This window comes from Rana temporaria, chromosome 13 (assembly GCF_905171775.1).
Source record: "Rana temporaria chromosome 13, aRanTem1.1, whole genome shotgun sequence".
Taxonomy (NCBI): domain Eukaryota; kingdom Metazoa; phylum Chordata; class Amphibia; order Anura; family Ranidae; genus Rana; species Rana temporaria.
The window spans coordinates 66,411,354-66,434,970 of NC_053501.1; the positions used below are offsets into that span (position 1 = coordinate 66,411,354).

The 23,617-nt window shown below is 42.1% G+C and overlaps 1 protein-coding gene across 1 annotated transcript in view; it reads left to right on the plus strand.

The window, feature by feature from the left end:
• ARHGAP5 (Rho GTPase activating protein 5) overlaps positions 1 to 23,617 on the plus strand; it is a 99,660-nt gene that overhangs the window by 26,080 nt on the left and 49,963 nt on the right. Inside the window, 2 exon segments of the mRNA XM_040333730.1 lie at positions 2,271 to 3,439; positions 3,441 to 6,152. Coding sequence (XP_040189664.1) covers positions 2,441 to 3,439; positions 3,441 to 6,152 — 3,711 coding nt within the window. The 5' untranslated portion in view covers positions 2,271 to 2,440.

Here is a 23,617-nt window from a genome sequence, read left to right on the forward strand (position 1 = left end):
ATTGGATAAAAACGGACAGGTGGACCGTTTTTATCTGATTCCCCCATAGAGGAGAGTGGGGCTCTCACACAGTGAGCAGAGATGGACCCACTTGGCGGGGATCAACTAAGTGATCCCTGCTGAGCAAGCAGTCTGTCAAAATAAACAGCCTCGTGTGAAAGGGACCTTAATGCATAGAATGCATTAAAATAAAAAAAAATAAACCTTATGACGTTACAACGCCTTTATTTGTGCCTAAGCAGTATGATGATGTCTATATTTTTTTTTTTTATCTAAAATTCCTACTAAACAAAATCGGCAAAACAAAAATCTGACGCTGCTAAAAGCAGCTGTAAAAACGCCCTGTGTGCCTAAGGCCTAAACCTGTTTAATTAAAAAAAAAATATATACAGTAAGACCTTTAACACTGGAGGCGTTTTTCAATAGTGCCTGCAAAACACCTCCCCTGCAGCCCCAGTGTGAGCCTGAGGGCTTTCACACTGGGGCTGTGCTCTCGCAGGACGTCAAAAAGTCCTGCAAGCAGCATCTTTGTTTTCAATATCCTTTTTTTATTATTGTTAAAAAAAAAAAGGTTTGCACAATATAAATCTTACAATAAATTCTCTCATTTGACTGGACCAGGGACATATTTAAAACTTTAGGGATTTTTCCCTCCACACAGTAATGCAAGGCTTTCTCCCTGGTGTGGAGTGTCGTGCTCTCCCTCTCCCTTGAGGGGGGAGAGGGCGAGCAGGAGAGTCAGGACTCCCTCTAACACACAGCTCCTTTCTCTATCTGCAACGTAGAGTGTGTCCTGCTCGCCCCCTCAAGTGAGGGGGAGAGCACAACACTCACACCAGGAAGAAAGCCTCGCATTACTGTGTGGAGTTAGACAGAAGAAATAAGGACATTTAAAAGCAAAATTGAAGGATGAGGTAAGTGAAGGAGGACTGCACTAAGGTAAAGGAAGCTATTTAAGATTTTTTTTTTTTTTTTTTTTTTTTTTACCTTTACAACCCCTTTAATGTATTGCCTTGCTCCGCTTGCCGAGGGGGGGGGGGGGGGGGGGGAGATAGGGTTGCAAACTAAACTTTAGAAAACTTCCATGAACTGTCTGCTGGCTAGCCTTGTCTGAGTGAATGCTGGAACAAATGAGGGCCTTCTTTTCTCTCAAACTAGAAGAAGGAAGTGTCTGGTGATTAAGAGATTCCCCAGGTAACAAAAATAAGGCAATAAAGGTTCCACCTGCCAGTTGATGCTGAACAAGGATTTAAAGTGACAGGCGGACAGTTAAATTTAATGAAGGTTTAACATTTGGCAACTCGCATTGTTGACTAAAATGGGCACATGTAAGTTTGCAGGCATCTCGGTTAAAGTTGTCCACATAGACTGTCCTCCCCACCATCAATGTCATCCCGTCCACACTGCATTCTACGAGCGCTTCAAGCCTCGCTTTCAGATTGTTCTACTACAGGGTGATCTTCCCGGTCACAATTGCAGACTGACAGCGGTGAGAGCCGGCGGTGTGGAGGAAGGTCTATGTGGTCAGCTTTACCTGCTTACTTAGATATGCCTTTTTTAATCAACCATGTGAGTTGCTAAATGTTTTACCTTCATTAAATGTAACCATATTGCTACACTTGGAGGTGCCTCTCTTCTCTTTTATACTCTGTAGCTCCTGCTGGATTTTTCTTCTAATCCCCTTGTGGAGGCTTCCATTTGTGGATGGACATTTTATGGTTAAACAACCTATCACATTGTTTTAAACTTTATGAACTGAAAGACTTATGAATAAATGGTTGTGGAACAAATCTTTTGAGTTTGTATTTCTTATGGGGAAATTTGCTTTGATATAGTTGCATAGCAGGTGAGGTTGAAAAGACACAAGTCCATCCTATGTGATATATAAGTGCTTTGGATTAGAAGCATGTTCACGGAACAAATTATGCTTGCAAACCAAGGTTTTACTGTAGTTTACAATAACTTAGTTTGTCATGCCTTCAGCTTATTCTGTTTTTTGTCATTTCCACTTGTGCCTTCTGGCAAAAAAATTTACAGAAAAGCTTTACAGCAATATTTGTCCTATAAGAAAATAAACTTTATTTCATGCTACTATTATTTATAAACATTTAAATGCACCCTGTCTTGGACATCTAGGTGTAAATGCTGCTAAGTGCTTTCCATTATTTCAGCTGTACTTTGTTTTAACATATTGTCCAATTTTATGAACAATTGCATTATTTAAAAAATAAAATAAAAAATCTGACCCATTTATTTGCTTGCTTTTCCAGATGTGCCATTTGCGGTCATGTTTGAGGATACGTGGGTTCGATGGAGAACATGAAAAATACAGCAAAATCTTACCTCTGTCTTTGACCATATATAAAGGCATAATTTGAAAGTTGAGAATGAGACGTATGCCTACCTGTCTAAATGTACTCAGAAGGATGAGAGGGGAGTGATGATGGCAAAGAATAAGGAGCCGCGTCCCCCATCATATACTATTAGTGTTATAGGATTGTCTGGAACTGAGAAGGATAAAGGCAACTGCGGAGTTGGGAAGTCGTGCTTATGTAACAGATATGTCCACCCAAAGGCAGATGAATATTATCATGAACACACCTCTGTTCTTAGCACAATTGATTTTGGAGGACGTGTTGTCAACAATGACCACTTTTTGTATTGGGGTGACGTAACACAGATAGGTGAAGATGGGGTTGATTGCAAACATCACATTATTGAACAGACAGAGTTCATAGATGATCAGACTTTCCTTCCGCATCGAAGTACAAACCTTCAGCCCTATATAAAGAGGGCAGCAGCTTCAAAGATTCAGTCGGCTGAAAAACTAATGTATATTTGCACAGACCAGCTTGGCCTGGAGCAGGACTTTGAGCAAAAGCAAATGCCAGAAGGAAAGTTAACTATAGATGGCTTTGTTCTATGCATTGATGTTAGCCAAGGATGCAATCGAAAATTTGATGATCAGTTAAAGTTTGTTAATAACCTCTATGCTCAAGTAGTAAAAGCAAAGAAGCCTGTTATCATTGCAGCAACAAAATGTGATGAGTGTGTCGACCACTATCTGAGAGAAGTTCAGGGCTTTGCCTCCAACAAGAAAAACATAGTTGTGGTAGAAACCTCCGCCCGAAACAATATTAATGTTGAGACATGTTTCACAGCACTAATGCAAATGCTGGACAAAACTCGAAGTAAGCCCAAGATAATCCCTTATCTAGAGGCATTTAAAACACACAGACAGATTGTTGCTTCTGCTACTGATAAATTTGAAAAGCTTATTGTACAAACAGTTCGTGATTACCATGCAACTTGGAAAACTGTTAGTAATAAATTAAAAAACCACTCGGATTATGAAAATTACATTAATTTAGAGGGAACCATGAAAGCTAAAAATACATTCTCCAAGCACATAGAACAGCTAAAACAGGAGCATATTCGAAAAAAGAAAGGAGGAATACTTAAAAACACTACCAAGAACACTCAATACATTGCTGCCAAAACTTGAGGAGATAGAAAATTTAAACTGGGCAGAAGCTCTCCGGTTTCTAGAGAAGAGGCCTGACTTCAGCCTTTGGTTTGTAATGCTGGAAAAGACTCCCTGGGACCAGTCGGATCATATTGACAATGTAAATGACAGAAGAGTTCCATTTGATCTTCTCTGTACACTAGAGGTTGAAAAGGTCTACCAAAGCCATGTGCAAAACTTGGTTACTGAGAAGAAGAGGGTAGAAATGAAAGAGAAGTTCAAAAAAACACTTGAAAAGATACCGTTTATTTCCCCTGGTCAGCCGTGGGAAGAGGTTATGTGTTTTGTTTTGGACGATGAAGCTTACAAGTTCATCAGTGAGGCAGACCGTATAGCAGTATATCGCAAGCACCAGCGGGAAATTATTGAAAAAGCCAAAGAAGAATTTCAAGAGATGCTTTTTGAGCACTCCGAGTTGTTTTATGACCTAGATCTTAATGCTACACCAAGCACTGATAAAATGTCTGAAATTAATGCAGTCCTTGGGGAAGAACCTAGATATAAAGCTTTGCAAAAGCTTGCAACTGACAGAGAATCTCTTCTTCTTAAACACATAGGATTTGTTTACCACCCTACAAAGGAAACTTGTCTTAGTGTCCAAAGCTGCATGGACATTAAAGTGGAACAAATACTCGCCAACAGTCTCTTACAATCAAATCTTGGCCGTCTGAACATGTATCAAGATGGTACCAACCTTGATAAAGTGAACCTACTAATTCTTGGGAAAGACAGCCTGCCTCAAGAGATGGCCAATGAAATAAGGACCCAGTCAACAGATGATGAGTTTGCACTAGATGGAAAAATTTATGAATTGGATTTGAGAGCCGTGGATGCTAACTCCCCCTATCTATTTAGCCAGTTATGGTCCTCTGCATTTAAGCCACATGGCTGTTTTTGTGTGTTTAGCTCTATTGAGTCACTTAATTTTTTAGGTGACTGTATTGGCAAAATTAGATGTGAGGCCCAGGCAAGAAGAGATAAAGATATTGCAAACCTCCCGTTCACATTAATTTTGGCCAACCAGAGAGAAACCCTTAGCAAAAACCTGCCAATCTTGAGACATCAAGGACAGCAGCTGGCAAATAAACTCCAGTGCCATTTTGTGGATATACCTGCTGGCACATTCCCACGTAAATTTAATGAGGCTCAAATAAAACAAGCTCTTAGGGGAGTATTAGAATCTATTAAGCACAATTCAGATATTGCAAGCCCTGTTCCGGCTATTAAAGACCTTTCAGAAGCTGACTTGAGAATTGTAATGTGTGCCATGTGTGGGGATCCGTTTAGTGTGGATCTTATTCTTTCCCCCTTTTTAGAGTCCCGCACTTGCAGTGCTGCCCAGCCTGGACAAAATAATTCTCTGATGCTTGATAAAATCATTGGTGAAAAACGGAGGAGGATACAGATAACCATTTTGTCATACCATTCTTCTATTGGTATTCGAAAAGATGAACTTGTCCATGGGTACATTCTAATTTATTCAGCAAAACGAAAAGCATCTATGGGAATGCTCCGTGCTTTTCTTTCAGAAATTCAGGACACTATTCCTGTTCAGTTAGTAGCAGTAACAGACAGCCAAGCAGACTTCTTTGAGAATGAAGCCATTAAAGAATTGATGACTGAAGGAGAGCACATTGCCACTGAAATTTCTGCAAAGTTCACGGCTTTATATTCACTGTCTCAGTATCATCGGCAGACAGAGGTTTTCACACCATTCTTCAGTGATGTTTTGGAAAAGAAAACATCCATTGAAAATTCCTATTTGGCAGAAAGCAGTAGAGAGCAAAGTCAGCCTTGTGAAGATGTGTTTCTTCATTCACCCCGTGGAAATTCGCCAGCATACAGTTGCTACCCAGATTCTGAGGATGACTCAGAAGCCCCCCCTCCTTATAGTCCCATTGGGGATGATGTGCAACTGCTGCCAAAGTGTAATTTGGATAATGAAGGGAATGAATATCCCACACATAGCACTCCGTTAAATTGCCACGATCATGAGCGCAACCATAAAGTGCCTCCCCTAATAAAATCTAAGCCACCTGGACCCAAGTCAAAGGTAAATAGACTAGACCCAAATCTTGTGAGAACTATTGAAGCTGGCATTAGTAAAAACCCAAAGAAGCTAACTACTCGCTTCCCTTTGCACCCAGAAGATGCTGATTCATCTGAAAATTACGCAGAGCCAGTTGACACTATATTTAAATCCAAAGATTTTATTAATGACATCTACGCAGTACCTGATGACGGTCAAAACCACCTTCTAAAAATGCCCCATTTATTCCCTAATGCAAAAGCAGATGAAGAAAATGGTATCTCTGACCGACCTATGCGGGGCCAGGGAGAGAGGAGGCCATCAAAATATAAATACAGATCAAAGACACTATTCAGCAAGACAAAATCCTATACCTATCGACGAAGCCATTCAGATGCCAGTGATGAGGAAGCTCTTACTATCAGTGGAAAGGATAGAAAGCGGAAACCAAAGCACAGGCCAAGTGAAGAAGACCCTCTTCTTTCTCCAGTAGACACTTGGAAGGGGGGTATTGATAATCCAGCTATCACTTCTGATCAGGAGCAGGAAGAAAGAAAAACAAAGAAAAAGCCACCTAAAGTGAAAGAGGACAAGAAGGTGGGTGTTTTTCAGTTTTGTTCAGCTCATTGTAGTAATGCGCATACCTTGCTCTTCTTCTTAATCTGTTTTATAGTGCTTTTTTTCTATGTACAGGTTGCAGAAAAAAAACTCTGGTGTTGATGGGGGAATCTCTCCCAACAAGCTATTGTGTTCTACCTGTGGAGGTGGGTTTACAGGGAGCAGTCCCTGCTGGGAGAACACGATTGCTTTCAATAATTGCATTTAAAAATTCAACACTGATGAACCGGCTGAGATTTAAATCTATGGCTGGCTTTAGTCTAGTTCTTGTTTATCCTAAGAAGATTGCTCTACATGCCTTTTGAATGTAGCATGTACAGTCATTGTTTGACTGCTGTGACTTCGTTTAGGAAGCTCCTTTATTATTTTGGTCCTCGTAATGGGTTCTCAGGCTTTCATTGTAAATATATCCAGACAGCATTTTAGATTATTTTTCAGGCATAATCACACAATTGGGTGCCTCTGTTCCATGTCCACTTCTTGGACCTTCTGGCACCAGGTTTCTGGCTACAAGGTTTGCAAAGAATCTACCTGGTCTTTGGGTCCAGCCCATACTAAATTATACTGGATGGATGTGGCTGTGTCCTCTGCTAGCTTTGGTCAGGGAGGGCTTTTTGATTTGCAGTGTCCAAACCCCTTAAAAGTGGGAACATAATAAAGTGGAACTTCACTCTCCAATCCAACATTGATTCTTTTTATTCCTTATGTTGCTTGCATTAGTAAATGGATAGGAAATGATATCATTTACTTCTGTTTAGTTTTTTAACATTTCTTTAGTTCCTGGTTTCTTGCCTAGGCAAATTATGTCATACATCCCAGGAGTCTTCAGGAGGGGGAGGAGAGGATGGGGGTTTTTCTCAGCTAGGCACACTCTTGCATACATGTTTGAGGTAAGGGAATTTCTCCCCCCCCCCCCCTCCCCGATTCCTACTTGCCTAGGTGAATGCAGCATCTGGGCCTCTACACTGAGGACCGAGTGATCGAACACCCCCGAATGTTCGTTTTTCAGACCTCTGTGAGAAGAGAGCTGCAGACTGTCACTGGAGCGCTGAGCTGTGGAGGGGGCGGCTCGTTGAGAGGCTAAACGGGATGTCCGTCCAGGCACCTGGCGGATCCAAACTTTATTATCGTGATGACGCGCTGCCTGGACTGATATTAGTGATTTCAGCAGAGAGGGGACTTCAGCCCGCTCTGCTGAAAATGGGTCAGAGGAGTGCAAAACGAATTGCACTCCTGTGATCCATAGAAGTATAGCCAAACAAGCTTTGGCTATACTTATCCTTTTTAAAGTGGTTGTAAACTCTGTTACACGACTTTTACCTACAGGTAAGCCTATAACCAGGCTTACCTGTAGCTACCGTAAACATCTCCTAAACTTGCACAGTTTAGGAGATATTCAGTATATGCGCTGATGCCGATGTCAGCGGCGCACTAAAGGAATGGGCCGCTGGTGCCGTTTCTTCAGGACTCGTGCTGTGACTGTCGGCTCATGCACGGAAGTGACGTCATCACCGCTCCAGCCAATTGCAGCATCGGAGCCGCGAACCCGGAAGTAACTCCAGTGAAAGATGTCGGCCGTGTACTCGGAGTGCCATCGCTGATTCAGGGCATCGTTCTGAGGTAAGTATTTCTTAATGAGCTAGTATATGACACATACTAGCTCATTGTGATTTTTTGTCTTGCAGGGTTTGTCTTTGGATTCGATGGTTTCCAGAAATTAAATGCTACCTCACTTGTCTTGCTCAAGATAGCCACAGCAGAAATGCAGGGGGTCATTTTTTCAAAGTGATTTCTCAACAAAATAAAGTATAGAGACATGGATGGTTAGAAGTTTGATTTTAAATATTAAAATTGAATTAAATAGTGTTGATCCCATGCAGTGAAGATACATTTTAAAGAATAAAGGTCCCTTTTTTACAATGAACCACTAGTGAAAAGTACTCCACAGAATACAACATGTCAAAATGGTATGACGTCCGATTTCCTGACCAATACAGTTTTCTTTGCTTTTGCATGCCTTCCTAGGAGGCGGAACGATCAGTAATACTGGTATAATGTTTGGCAGTGCTAGAACAGTATTTCCCCAGCTGTTTCCTATTGCACTTGAGATACAAGCTTTACAGGGCATGCCACTTCTATTTCTTCATGTTAACAAGCACAGTGCTCCATACACATCTTATTTATGTTAACCAAGCAGTATGTATTTCTAGTTTTAAAGCTTTTAATTTGCAGTACACATTCTCATGCTTAGTTTGAACAATATCAACAAAGACTGATTCCATAGTCGCCTACCACATATCCATAGGTATGTGTATATTTCCAAGACGCCTTAAAATGTAAGCAGTGTAATTTCTGCTTGAACAATGTTGCCTGTCCATTATTTTTTTTTATTTTATTTTTTTACCAGAATAAAAATGTATTTGTATAAGAATATATTTGTTTTTAATTTAATTTAAGTCTTCAGATAAATTGATATATTGCCAGCATAATCTTTTAACATAAAGATACTTCCTGTATTGAAATGGTAAAACGTATAAAATGTTTTCAAAGGAAACACTTTCACCATTTTAATGGTGAATTTACTGCATCCTATGCTGCACTTTGTGGGAGCTGAAATGGTAAAACCAAGCATACCTACCCCAGCTGATAACTGATTATCATATATTTATACTCACTACTGGTTGCTGGTGCTACCGCCGTGTCTCAGGTGTTACCGTCTCAGCTCCCAGGGATGATGTCTTCTATAGTTGCCCCCTACCATTGATACCATCATACAATCATATCCTTATTCTACAGATAGGTGAGAGTGATTGGGACCCTTAATGCTCCCCCTCTTCTATGTTTTAGATGTTTTTTTTTTTTACATCTTCTTTATTACGATTATATATCATATCATTTTGGCATTTCTATTCTTTTAAAGATACTGTGTATCTGCTCCTGATGAGTGGCAATGTAACCACGTAACACGTAGAGCTCTTCTATGATGACACGTCAGTGTATATGTTTTAATTAGGGCTGTTACTGATCAAAAAATTTCTGTTCGATTAATCGTTTTTTTAAATCGATTTATCGACTAATTTCGATTAATTATAACAGCACTACAGATCCAACTACTTTTAGCTGATCTCCTTGCAGGCTGATTCCCAGTGCAGCTACCAACAACTGGAAAAATGGATAGCAGGATACAAAAAACACACAAAGGCAGCGCTCGATGGGAATAGCATTAAAACTTTATAGTCTTCATGTAGGTAAACCAAATAAATATTGCACTGGAGATAAAATTTATGTAGCTACATAAACTGTAAAAATGGTTGCGAGTAATACCAAACGGTACCAAAAGCAGTCATAAAAACATGTAGTCAAGTATGATACTGGTATAAGAATGTGTACAACGATACTATTGCTGAATCCAGATGAGGAGAGTGGTTAACATTAGTCCGTCAGCATGTAGATGTCCCATTAAAGGGAACTATCACAACTTCCAGTGGATGGTTGTAGTATCCCAGGTTGATAGAGGGAGTGTAACAGCCCTTGCGTGTGGCAGATAGTAAAGGTCCGCCGGCATGCAGTATGAAGGCACAGCAAAGGAGCCCTTCAGATGGACACGGCAAGCCCCGCCGGTTTCCGTGACATCACCGGATTTCCAACGGAACTCCCTGAAGTGCCCAGAAGCTGGCGGAGAGGCGAGTACCATCAAAAGAATTTTAAATCGATCAAAAGATTTTAATCAATCAAAAAAAATTAAAGATAATCGATCAAAAAAATTCAAGATTAATCGATTTAATTAAAGTTAATTTGCACAGCCCTAGTTTTAATATCTGTATTTTAATATTTTACTTCAACGAATCGGTATATTATTGTCATTTTGTTTATATGCTACCAATACAATTTTTCGGCTCGCATACACAAAGGTCCACTACATGTATGGTACTGGGTAAAACTCCTTGCGCTGTGGTGGATATGTGTGGGAATGGTGGGGGTGGCAAACGGAAGGGAGAAAAATTAGACTAGGGGTGGGGAACTGCAGCAAACAAAAAGGAGTCTTTCCAATGAAGGACAAAGAGTAAATACAATAGTGGAAGGAGTCTGCGCTGTGGTTAAACTAGTGAAAAGGTGGACAAGGAAACGGTGGTGTGGAGGGAGGGGGGTGAATTTTAGAATCGGGGAAATCAAACGTGTACAAATGCAGCAAAAATAACTTACACAGGAGTGAAAACTGATCCTAAATGGACCGGGTGATAAACCACAAAAAGGAAATGAGTAAGTGAGAGGAGTGATCTACCTGATGTGTACTCAATACATACAGTTGAAATGGGTGAAAACCCAAAACAGTAAAGTTCACAGTGAGGTGAAAAAAAGTGAAAAAAATGACTTGTGAAAACAGCAAAAGAAAAAATGCCAGAATCCAGTCAATGGAGGAGTGCAACCCAATCCTCAAATCGTGCAACCCACACCGTAGAGTGAAGTGAACAGCTTACCTCCTAGTTGTTACTCACACATAAGGTAAATTGCTGATACTTCTAGTTGGTTAGATGTCCTCTGACAGATCACAGTTTTGGACCATACATGTGGAGAAAGAATGAATGTATATTGTGGGTAGACCTCCTGTCACTCAAAGGACAGAAACGAGGGGATTCTCAAAGATGCAGTGTATGGGTGTACACTTACACAACTCACACTGTATTAAAAGAAGAAATGCCTGTCTCCCACGAACGCCGCGCTCGTATCCCGTCCTCTCGCTGTCAGCACTCAGCTCCTCAGGAATCCATAGAAGCGGCCGCTCATGGTGGAGTAAGGGAGCAGAGAGGGGAGAGGAGAAGGAGGGCGTGTCGCGTGAGACGGCACAGCACAACAAAAAACTTTAATAGCCGGTAAAATAAAAAACTCTCAGTAAGCAGGGAAAATAACGGTCGCATCTCCAGACGAGTGCGGTGCTCGTAGGAGATGCGACCGTATTTTCCCTGCTTACTGTGAGTTTTTTATTTTTACCGGCTATTAAAGTTTTTGTGTTGTGCTGTGCCGTCTCTCGCGACACGCCCTCCCTCCTTCTTCTCCTCTCCCCCTCTCTGCTCCCTTACTACCACATGAGCGGCCGCTTCTATGGATTCCTGAGGAGCTGAGTGCTGACAGCGAGAGGATCGGGATACGAGCGCGGCGTTCGTGGAGGACAGGCATTTCTTCTTTTAATACAGTGTGAGTTGTGTAAGTGTACACCCCTACACTGCATCTTTGAGAATTCCCCTCGTTTCTGTCCTTTGAGTGACAGGAGGTCTACCCACAATATTACATTCATTCTTTCTCACATGTATGGTCCAAAACTGTGATCTGTCAAAGAGGACATCTAACCAACTAGAAGTATCAGCAATTTACTTATGTGTGAGTAAAACTAGGAGGTAAGCTGTTCACTTCACTCTACGGTGTGGGTTGCACGATTTGAGGATTGGGTTGCACTCCTCATTGACTGGATTCTGGCATTTTTTCTTTTGCTGTTTTCACAAGTCATTTTTTTTCACTTTTTTTTCACCTCACTGTGAACTTTACTGTTTTTGGGTTTTCACCATTTCAACTGTATGTATTTGAGTACACATCAGGTAGATCACTCCTCTCACTTACTCATTTCCTTTGTGTGGTTTATCACCGGTCCATTTAGGATCAGTTTCACTCCTGTGTAAGTTATTTTTTGCTGCATTTGTACACGTTTGATTTCCCGATTCTAAAATTCACCCCCCTCCTCACCACCACCGTTTCCTTGTCACCTTTTCACTAGTTTAACCACAGCGCAGACTCCTTCACTATTGTATCCACTACCATGTATGTTACGTTGAGACAGTTGTGTACTATAACTTATTGTCTATACGTTACTTACCGAGACCTACGATTATTATACTCTACCATTTTTATATATGTTTAGTCATGCCCTCTTTGTATTAATAAACAATATTTACAATAATTGGTTCATACAACTTAGTGGTGTGGCTCATTCAAAGTCCCACAATTTAGTCTTTTTCCAAAAGGCGTATATTGGTTTGTGCAAAAGTTATAGCATCTATAAACTATAGGCTATATTTATGGATTTTTTTTTAATACACTAATAATGGCAGTGAACAGCAAATTTTAGCGGGACTGCGACATTGCAGCAGACCAAATCTGACACTTTTTTAGGGCCAGTGACTCCAATACAGTGATCAGTGCTTAAAAAAAGTGCACTGTCCTTGTACTAATGACCACTTACGGGAAGGGGTTAACATCCGGGGCGATCAAAGGGTTAAATGACTTGGCAGAAACATAGAATCTCCAACTTACCCTCTGACAGAAACGGCGATCTGCCATGTTTACATGGGCAGATCGCCATTCTGCCTCTCTCGGTAACGTATCACCAAGTGCGAACATGGGGTCCGCCGGACCCACAGATTGGCTCCCGCTGTGTCCAGTCACAGCAGGTTGCCAGCGGCACACACGCCCCATACCCTGGTAAACATAATCGCGTACAGGTACGCTGAATAAAGCATGTTGGAAAGAAAAGAAATGTGTGTGTGTGTGTATATATATGTATATATATATATATATATATATATATATATATATATATATATATATATTATATATATATATAATATATATATATATATATATAATATATAAACATTTTTTAAAGATGTTGTTCCTCCCAAACCATATAATAACACCAAAAAGAGACCTGTGTGTGTTAACATCCCTAAAAGAAAAGGACAAACCCCCCAGGGTGGGACTTTAACGGTTACAACTCGGGTTCAAAAGGAAATAATAGTATTCAAAGTTTATTTAACAATTGATTACAAAAAAGGATTAAAAATATCTTTGATACGTTGGTGCGTGACTTGTCCACAATGGTCCTATAAGGTCCAACGCGTTTCGGGACTTCGTCCCTTCGTCAGGGCGAATGTCTGTGTGGAATCACACTGTATATAATACAAATAACCATATTTTAAAATTATTATAATAGTTAAAATAAATCGCATATCTATACAACACAGGAGAACACAGTAACTACAGCATACATACCATAACCGTCACCATATATGTAGACTTATGGCTGAGCCGGCAGGCATCCGGGTGGTGCAGAGGACACCCCCCCCAGCAGAAGAAAAAATCGGGGCGCAGGGCAGAACCCCCCTTGATAAACTCCAAACAAGCCCAGCAGTGCCAAGTAGAGGCTAACAGAGCAGTAGTATCACTCCCAGTCTAGACATAACCAGAAATAAAAATAAGTATATCTTAGAGGGTATCGTCAAAAAAACTGTTCCCAGATGTACCTGGATATTGGCTTGAGAGGTGTAATTCCAATGATTTGGCCAGGGGTGTCGCTGGTGAGCAGGTAAAAATTGCTGTCTGTGAAAGTCAGAACAGACAAACATGCCATCATTGGTGTCTGTTCTGACTTTTTCAGACAGCAATTTATAAGTGTTATATCATAGAAGCTTCCATGTAATGTATATAATCATGCCCATTATTGGACTCGACTCATCTGACACGCATGCTGGAATGTGACGATTCGAACAGCAAAGGGTCAAGTGTACATCACCTACTAGGGGAAGTATACAGTTCATTTCTAGACAGGCAGGTTGCAGCTCAGAGAAGCATCATTTCAGAAGAAAAAACTTCATCCCTCATGGAAAGAAACTGGAACAGAATAAATTCGACAGAGACTGGAGGTATCGGTTATTCTGACGGACAAGGCTGCAGACCCATTGCACCCCCTGTAATCCAACCACCTTGATGCCTCTAGGGGGTTTAAAAAAAAAAAAGGGATTTGCCACCAGCCACAACGCGTAGCTTTGCCGGGTACAGCATACCATAAGCCATACTGAGATCTGAGTAGTTTTATTAACATGCGTAAACTTTTCCTTTTTTTGTTTTTACGTGGCCATGGGAAAAAGTCTTGGTAAACCCGATATACTGTTTCTGTTCTATTGCAAACCATGCGTGTATCTGCCACTTTCGACATGTGCTTCTTTTTTTTATCCTGTAAGTGCAGGATGTGGCCTATAAGGGGTCCTGGTGGGGCTCCCATTGAGATATAACGGGTGTGTTTATATCAAACTGGAGAGAGAAATTTTGCCCCCAAACAGATTCTTTGAGCCACCACCCAAAAATAAATCTTCAGGCTGTCTGCCCACAACCCTTTTAATAAAGTCTACCAGATGGATATCTACTCGGCTGCTGCAGTCCTTTGTTTTGTTACATGTCTTGCTTACAAAAGAAGAAGTCCACCTGTAGACCATCCATGTGTTTGGTAAGGGCAGACTGAAACTATTATAGCATCCATGATCTGAGTCAGTGATTCTTCATCCTCCATAAAGCTTTCCCTGCTCAGCATTTCCTTCCTCCAGTCTGTTGAATGACTTCCCCTCTGTTATTGCCGATCTCTGCAGGACTGTTGGCATATGAGTGGGTAACAGGCTCACCTTCAGTGTCCCAGCTGCACTCTGTCTCCCTTTGTGCCCTGATGGCTGGCTTGCTCCCCCGCCATCTTTTGCGGTATCACAAGCAAACGTTGAAATGCGTTCTACAGAGGCTTTGCCTGCTATCTTGATTTTCACCATAATGGTAGCTGCCTGGGGTGTTCGAGGGAGAGGGTGAAGAGACGCGGTAAAGGTGTCAGGATTTTTTGTTGTGCTGAGTGAGATAGGTCAGCCCCACAGACTAACCAGCCAAGAGTTGGGAGGGGACAGATCATAAGAAAAACACAAACTGCCATACTGAACTCATTCTTGGCACATTGAATCATCCTGGATCAGGTCTACTAGCCACTCTGGAAGACCAATTTGACACTTTGTGCAGGCATGGACGGACCAGCTATGCTTCATTGTGACACTTTGCAACGTTGTATTCCACCGCAAGAACACTCTCAGGGATGCCTTGATATAGTGATGTACCTGAGATGGAAACCATATTTCACTCCTGGAAGCTGAATGCCTTTTTTCAATAAGTCTAATCACAAAAAAACAATTTGAGCTAGAGCTTTGTGTTTGCAACCTGGACCTTACTTTGAGTAAGCTTGTATATCTGACAACAGCTATTCAGTGAATGTGCTTGTCTAAAACAATGATTCTGATTAAATTGTTCTGACGATTTTCCTGTAGTTCAGAAAATCTGATTTGACCTAAATTTCCTATTCAAATTAATGCAATTTTTTATATTTATTTTTTTGAATAGAAGCTAATGTGTTAGCATTAAAGGCACGTAGTAACTGTGTATTGGTATGTCACATATGTTAACAATGTAATGGCTGTATCACTTATTGCATTAAATAACTGTTTTTGGAAAAGCGGCATTTTAGGTTTGGAATAAAAAAAAAAATCAAGTGGCTCAGTTTACTACTTCACATCAGCAGTGTAATATGCAAATGTTCTAGTCATCTAAAAATTGAAGTACCACTCAACACATCGGGGGTGCTCAACTATATTTTGTATATATAATATTTTTGTGATTTTTGTTTTTATATAAACACCAAGCAAATAGATACATTTCTTGCTAAACTAAATATTGCAGCCCTATGTAAAAGATTGTATTTACCTTTTCCTGCAGGAAAATACATACTGCATGCGAGTGCCAGTTCACACTACGACTTGGATCTGACTTGTCAGACCCCAGTCGCTTGACATCAGAATCCCATGTTGGTGAATGAGAGCCGTCCTGATGTACACTACTGAAGTCGCTGCGATTTCAGAAAAGGTTCCTGTACTCCAAGGCGACTTCTAGGCAACTCTTTCCCCTTAGATTTCAATGAAAGTTGCCTCCGAAGTCGGATCTCCATCTTAACTGAAGCAACTTTAGAGGAAAAGAAAATAGTTTACTTGGGCAAACCCCTCCTTCCCACAGAGCTGATTATTCTGTGATTGACCACAGCCAAAGTCGCCTGTCCTGGAGGCAGCTTTAAGTTGCGTTGTAAGTTGCTCCAAGTCGCGCTAAAGTCGCCTTGCAAAGTTGTGCTGTAAGTTGGGTTTGCCCCTGCGTGAACGGCACTGACTGCATGCTTTTGATATCTTCCTATTTTTTATGTGGTTTTCCCTACAAAATTATGCATTTTATTTTTTTAAGTGCAAAACTATGTTTTATATTGCACCAAATTTTGATTCTTGGACTATAACTCTACATGAACTGGTTTTACTTGGCATTGGTGCAGAAGAGTTAATTGCTTTATTCTGACCCCCACTGAAATGGCATATTAAAGCAGAACTCGGATGAAAGATAATCCCAGAATCTCAATTTGTCCCATAGGTATACTCTGGGTATACTCTGCCTGCATTTCCTATTTGCACGGTTTAACACCCTTCTGCCTGAAATTATTATAAAGGTACTTGCCTTTCTGATTGATGGGGGGGGGGGGGGGGGGGGGAAATGGCTAAAGTTTTTTTCTTTGCCTCCTCCTTTTGTCAGAGCCTGTCAATAAAACATGCCATTAAGCTGCGTTTTTATCACTCTCCCAAAACGTTTCCCCATGCTGCAGTGCTGCACAGAAAAAGATGGGACTGGGGGGTAATTTTTGCTGTGCCATGAAACGACATGCATGCACTGCCTTTTGCAGCTTAAGGGGAAATGGGAGGGTGAAAAAAACGTGACCCAACTGCAATCAGCCACTGCCCTCCACAATAAAATGTAAGCCTTGATGGGGGGGGGGGGGATGTTGGTACATCCCCGAAACACACTCTCGATCATTTTACTGTGATGAATTTATTTTCATATCTCGTCCAATCTCTGGTTTGTTGCCACATTTTTATCAGGGCAGCATCGCAACTACTTAGTTGCAGCATGGTGGTGTGGGTTTTTAGGGGTTGGAACAGGAAGTGAGGAAATGTTCTCTAAAGCAGTGTTTCTCAACTCCAGTCCTCAAGGCGCCCCAACAGGTCATGTTTTCAGGCTTTCCATTATTTTGCACAGGTGATTTCATCAGTTTCACTGCCTGGTAACTACCACAGTCGTTTCAACTGAGGGAAATCCTGAAAAACATGACCTGTTGGTGCGCCTCTTGAGGACTGGAGTTGAGAGAAACTGCTCTAAAGAGTCATCCTATGTGGAGGCTAGTGTAAGCAAGCCCCGGTTGACCGCATTGCGGTCTGTCTTGGTGCTATAAAGAGAGGTAAAGTACTTGTATTAAAAATTTCAGTAGTTAATGGTTTATTGCATAGCTGGATTAATTCTGCCCAAGCCTTTTTTTAGATTTGTGTCCACATTTTTAACATGAAAACACCCTTAAAACCCCAAAGCATTAATAATTTGTGAAAGCAGAGGCCCCGTAAAGTAAAATGGGGGTAGTTCCAAGTTTTTGTGTCAACCTCTGTTGGCATTTGCACCAGTCTGCATCAGAGACCCCTGGGTCCAATCTGTAATTTCAAAAGGGTAAAAAAAAATTCTCTCTGCTCCTCGTCGCTCCCTAACCTTCAATCTTGCCACATTAGCTCAAAAATGAACAGATTACTGGTCACATTTCATTCACTTCAGTCACATGGATTAGTTGTAGGCGTCCTTCCAGGGGGAAAAGTTCTGAGGTTTTTATTAAAACCTGTTCACGGTCCCCAAACCAGATGGAGGCCACATTGGATGTAAATGTCCTAAACAGATTAAGGGCCAGTTCCCCCCACATGCAGTCCAGTGCATTTTTTTTTTTCTGCATCCAAAAATGCATGGAAAGAAGGTTATATGGTTTCCAATGGCATAGTTCACACCAGTGCGGTCAGTTCCAAGGCTTTTCAGTTCCAGAAAAGTAGAACATGCTGCAATTTTCCTGGACTGTACTAAAAACGCCAACAAATGCAGAGAAACACATAAAATGCATTAAACGCACTGGACCCAAGTACAGTAAAAAAAAAATGAAAAACAAGCCGCCTGGAATGCACCCAGAAACGCATGAAAAAACACACCAAAAACGTGCATGCAGAAACTCATCTGGAATGGATCTGGAGTGTTTTTGTGGTGAGAACCAGCCCTTATTTGGGTACCATAGTTCCACATTGAATCGTCAAGATCTGGCATTGTTTCTCCCAGACAAAGAGAATTTCTGGTAACAATTGACATACAAGATATCTATTCACACATCCTCTTCTTCCCCACACATCAGATCCTCCTGTGTTTTTGCTGTGAGACCAACACCTCCAATTTTGAAGTACTATTATTTGGGCTCTCCCTGTGATCCTTCTGCAGATCCCAGGGCTTTCATTTCACTGGGTACTCTGACGATCGTCTGCTGAAGTATTCCTAAAGCGGAGTTCCACCCAAAAATGGAACTTCCGCTTTCGCGAGTCGCGACTGCGTACTAGGAAACCAAGAAGTAAAGCTTCAAGGCTTTGCTTCCTGATTCCCTTACCGAAGATGGCGACGGCAGCACCCAAGAGCCGAGCGATGGATCGGCTTTGAGTGCCGACATCGTGGGCACGCTGGACAGGTAAGTGTCCTTTTTTAAAAGTCAGCATATGCAGTATTTGTAGCTGCTGACTTTAAAAAAATGTAAATAAATCAGCAGACCTCCGCTTTAAGCCACAACATTGTCTGCCAACATCCAAAAGACTATTCAGTTCCTTCAAACCTTCTGGTTGTTAAACTTTCCAAAGTTTGCCCTCTAGCCCTTAAACTGTCTGGTGTACATGGGTCTAATCTTACACCTTAACCCAAGCCAGAATTTTATTTTCTCTAGAAAAATGCTCAGTTTCACTCAAGACCGCTTCAGTGCAACATCGAACATTATGGAACAATCGGAGGCACTTTGACATTCTTTGCGTCTGTCCAGCAAGACAAATATCTCTAGCATGGTAAATCTCCAACTCTTCCCTGGAAAGCCTTTTCTTCCCATGCTGTGGAAGGTGGTTGAAAACGAATGCCAGCCTTACAGGCTGGAGGATAGTTTACAACTCCTTAACAGTTCAGAGGACCTTATCCTCAGGAGTTGAAACTCCCCATCAAGATTATGGAACTGAGAACCATCAAAACTCTAACACCACAACACTGGATATCCTTTTCTGCAAGGTCACCCAGTCAGAGCGCAGTTGGACAACGCTACAGAAGTGGCCTGCATAACCATCGGGAGCACCGAAAGTAGAGCAACAAATCTGATACTTTTCCTGGGTGTAAAATTGCATTCATGCTCTCTGCCATTCACATTCCGGGCATAAAAAATTGCCGGGCAGACATTCTAAGCTGCCATTTTCTATACTTAGGACACGATCTCTGCACCCTGAGATCTTCCAGAATCCCCTCACTGAAAATACTTATTTTTCCTGGTCCAAGGACAGGAAGCTGATTCCCCAAAAAATACCCATACTTTAGGCCCTTATGCATCTCAACAAGCATCTGACCCCGAGTACCCTTAAGGGACAGGTTTCTGACATATCCATTCTTTTCAGAAAACCTTGCAATTCCTAATCAAAGCTTTTCTTCATGAAGTTGCTCACTTAAATACTCCAGTTTGGCCTATGTGTCCCCTTGGGGTCTCAACCTGGTGCTCTCTGTACTTTAGAGGCCCCCCCCCCCTTTGAGACGCTTAGATTGAAGACGTCACAAATAGGGTTGCTTTCCTGGTGGCCATTACGTCTGTTAGGCGCGTTTCTGAGCTGTCATCCCAATCTTTTTTAAAGTGGTTGTAAACCCTGTACAACCACTTTTCTCTACAGGTAAGCCTTGCCTGTAGGTACTGGAAACATCTCCTAAACCTGTACTGTTTAGGAGATATTCACCATATACGCTTTCGCCAATGTCCTCAACGCATGCACGCTGTAGAAGGGGCACGGTCGTGCTGTTTCTATAGTGCCCGTCTGCGCATGCGGGAGTGACTTCATGCAACTCTGGTCAGTAACGGAGCCGGAGTCTATATGGCCCTGAAGAAAGAGGAGTTGAAGGTGGACGCGGTGACATTGCAGGCTTCTTCTGCAGGTGAGTGATGCATAATAGCCCATTATGCTTTTACTTTGCAGGGAACAAAGAGGAAGTAAAACCTATCAGGTTGAATCTGCTAAATATATTTGGACTTGGGTCAAATTTATTTAACCACTTCCCGCCCGGCCTGTAGCAGAATAACGGCTGAGCAGTGGTTCCGTTATCCTGAAAGACATCATATGATAGTCAAGATAACAGCCGGCATGCACCCATCGGTGGTGTGGCGTGTCAGTCTGACACATACCGATTCTCGGTAAAGAGCCTCTGAATGGAGGCTTTTTACCATGTGATCAGCTGTGTCCAATCATGACTGATCAGTGTAAACGGGAAAAGCTGTGTATTTTCTCTTCATTCGCAACTGACACGAGTAGAAGGACCTGCTGCTCTCCTCCTGTCGGGTGGTGTGTGCAGCCTCCCAGACAATGCTCACTTCAGACCACCCAGGGATGCCTATCGGTGCCCAAAATCAGTGCCAGTCAGTTCCCATCACTAATGCCTGCCAGTGCCTCCTTATCAGTGATGCCCATCAGTGCCACCTCATTGGCGCCTCATCACTGCCCATCGGTGAAGGAGAAAACGTACTTGCTGTATTTACAAAATTTTAACAAACTTTTTTTCTTTTTTCATTTGTTGTGCAAAAAATAAACCCCAGCAGTGATCAAATGCCACCAAAAGAAAGCTCTATTTGTGCGACAGCACTAAAAGCTGAACATTGGCCTGGGCAGGAAGGGGGGAAAGTGTTTGGTCTGAAAAATAAAATAATCTAAAATCGGCAAAAAACTGTCTTCAATTTTTTTTAACCACCTCAGTACCAAACTGTAATATATTACCATATATACTCGAGTATAAGCCAAGTTTGTTTTTGTGCTGAAAATGCGCCCCCCCCCCCCCCCTGGCTTATACTCAAGTCACCTTTTTGCGCCTGATCTCCTGGACTTTGGGGACCCGGTACCGGCCGGCCGTAGGTCCCCTGGACACCAAACTTGGCACACATATAGCCCCATTCTTCCTCTACACGTGTGCAGTTTGTTGTCTGGGGGACCTACAGCCGGGGGGCACCGATTTTTCAAAGTCGGGCACCCCTTCCATAGACTCCCATGTTAAACGGTAATTTCTCCAGTAACTTTGGGTACAGGTACCAGCTTGGCACACATGTAGCCCTAGTTATTCTCTACAAGTGTGCAAAGTTTGCTGTCTGGAGGACCTACGGCCGGGGAGCATCAATTTTTTTTCAAAGCCGGGCACCCCTTCTATATACTCCCATGTTAAATGTAAGTCTTGTCATGGGCACAGTGAGGCATGCAGATGGACACCCTAGGCTTATACTCGCATCAACAAGTTTTCACTTTATTTTTTATTTTTTTGTGGTAAAATTAGGTGCCTCGGTTTACATTCGGGTTGGCTTATACTCGAGTATATACGGTATGTATAAGAGACTCCCTTGTCATAGGCAGGAGGCTTAATAAAAGCGACCTGTGCCTGCTCTCACTTATGCTGGCCATACAAAAACAATGTCTACCTTCAAAAAAATGTTTTAAGAACGTTCGTTAGATTTTTCTAATCGTTAGTGGGGTTAAATCAATGTTCATTTTCGACAGTTATGGGGAAATTCGAAGGAGCAGAATGGAAAACTTCCTGGTCAAATTTAATTTTCAGACCGTGTGTGGTTTCCGTTAGGGTTGTCCCGATACCACTTTTTTAGGACTGAGTACGAGTACCGATACTTTTTTTCAAGTAGTCGCCGATACCGAATACCGATACTTTTTTTAAATGTGTCCCCAAATGCAGCCATGTCCCCCCATATGCAGCCATGTCCCCCACATATGCAGCCATGTCCCTCTAGCCATGTCCCTCACATATGCAGCCATGTTCCTCTAGCCATGTCCCTCACATATGCAGCCATGTTCCTCTAGCCATGTCCCTCACATATGCAGCCATGTCCCTCTAGCCATGTCCCTCACATATGCAGCCATGTCCCTCTAGCCATGTCCCTCACATATGCAGCCATGTCCCTCTAGCCATGTCCCTCACATATGCAGCCATGTCCCTCTAGCCATGTCCCTCACATATGCAGCAATGTCCCTCTAGCCATGTCCCTCACATATGCAGCTATGTCCCTCACATATGCAGCAATGTCCCTCTAGCCATGTCCCTCACATATGCAGCAATGTCCCTCTAGCCAATGTCCCTCGATGTGGCGGCGCGATGCGGCGGCAGCGGTGGGGGGGGAAAGGGGGGGAAGTATTCTATTTAGGTATCGGGGGTATTTGCACGAGTACGAGTACTCCCGCAAATACTCGGTATCGGTCCCGATACCGATACTGGTATCGGTATCTGGACAACCCTAGTTTCCGTTCAGTAATTACATTCATTTTAAAACTGAATGTTAAAAGCGAGTGAAAACTTCTTCAAATGACATTCTTTCAGCAAATGTACAAAGATTTTTTTGTATGAATATTCTCGTCTCAAAAATGTATGTGTATGGCCAGCATAATGCCGCGTACACACGGTCGTTTTTTCGGCATGAAAAAATACATTTTATAGCCCAAAAAACGAAGTTTTTTCCAACTTCATCATTAAAAACGACTTTATTAGCTGTTTCCTTGTTAGTAAAAGACGGTTCGCGCTTTTTTTTTGTCTGTTACAGCGTGATGAATGTGCTTACTCTATTATGAATGGTAGTTTTACCAGAACGAGCGCTCCCGTCTCATAACTCGCTTCTGGGCATGCGCGGGTTTAAAACGTTGTTTTAGCCCACACACGATAATTGTTTACAACCCGAAAAACGACATTTTAAAAAAGCCAGAAGCCGAAAAACGATGAGAAACCCACACACGATTTTAAATGACGTTTTGAAAAACTTTTTTTTTTTTCATGCCGAAAAACGACCGTGTACGCGGCATCAGGCTCAGTTCACACCTATGCAGTTTTACATTTGATCCATTTCTGCAGTGCTTTTTTTTTTGCTGTGTTTTTTGCACTTTTGCACACGCGATTTTGCTCACGTGTCCCAAAGAAAACCATGTTAAATGAACTGTAGTGCGTTTCTGCAAAGCACCAAAAAAAAGTGTGAACCAGAATTTTAGTAGCAGTGGCATCTTTATTTTTTATTTATTTATTTTTTTAATCGTGACTGCGACCATTATGGCGGACACTTTTGACACTATTTTGGGACTACTGTCATTTTATACAGCGAATAGTGCTATAATAAAGGCACTGTTTACTGTAAAAATGACACTGGCAGTGAAGGGGTTAACCTGTAGGGGTTAAGTGTGCCCTGATTTGTTTTACTGTGGGGGGGGCGTGGCTTAGCGTGTGACTTCACTGATCGTCGTATGACAGGGAACAGACTATCGGTCTCAATCTCACTAGGAAGCACAGGGAGAGGTTTGTTTACACTTACCTCTCCCCGTTCTTCCTCTCTGTGACTCGATCGCGGGACACCGTCGGCGATCGGGTCGGTCACAGTGCTTGGGCCCAGGTCGCGAGTGCGCCCCACGGCTGGGCTATTAAAGATCCCGTAGGCCCTCGTGCCCAGC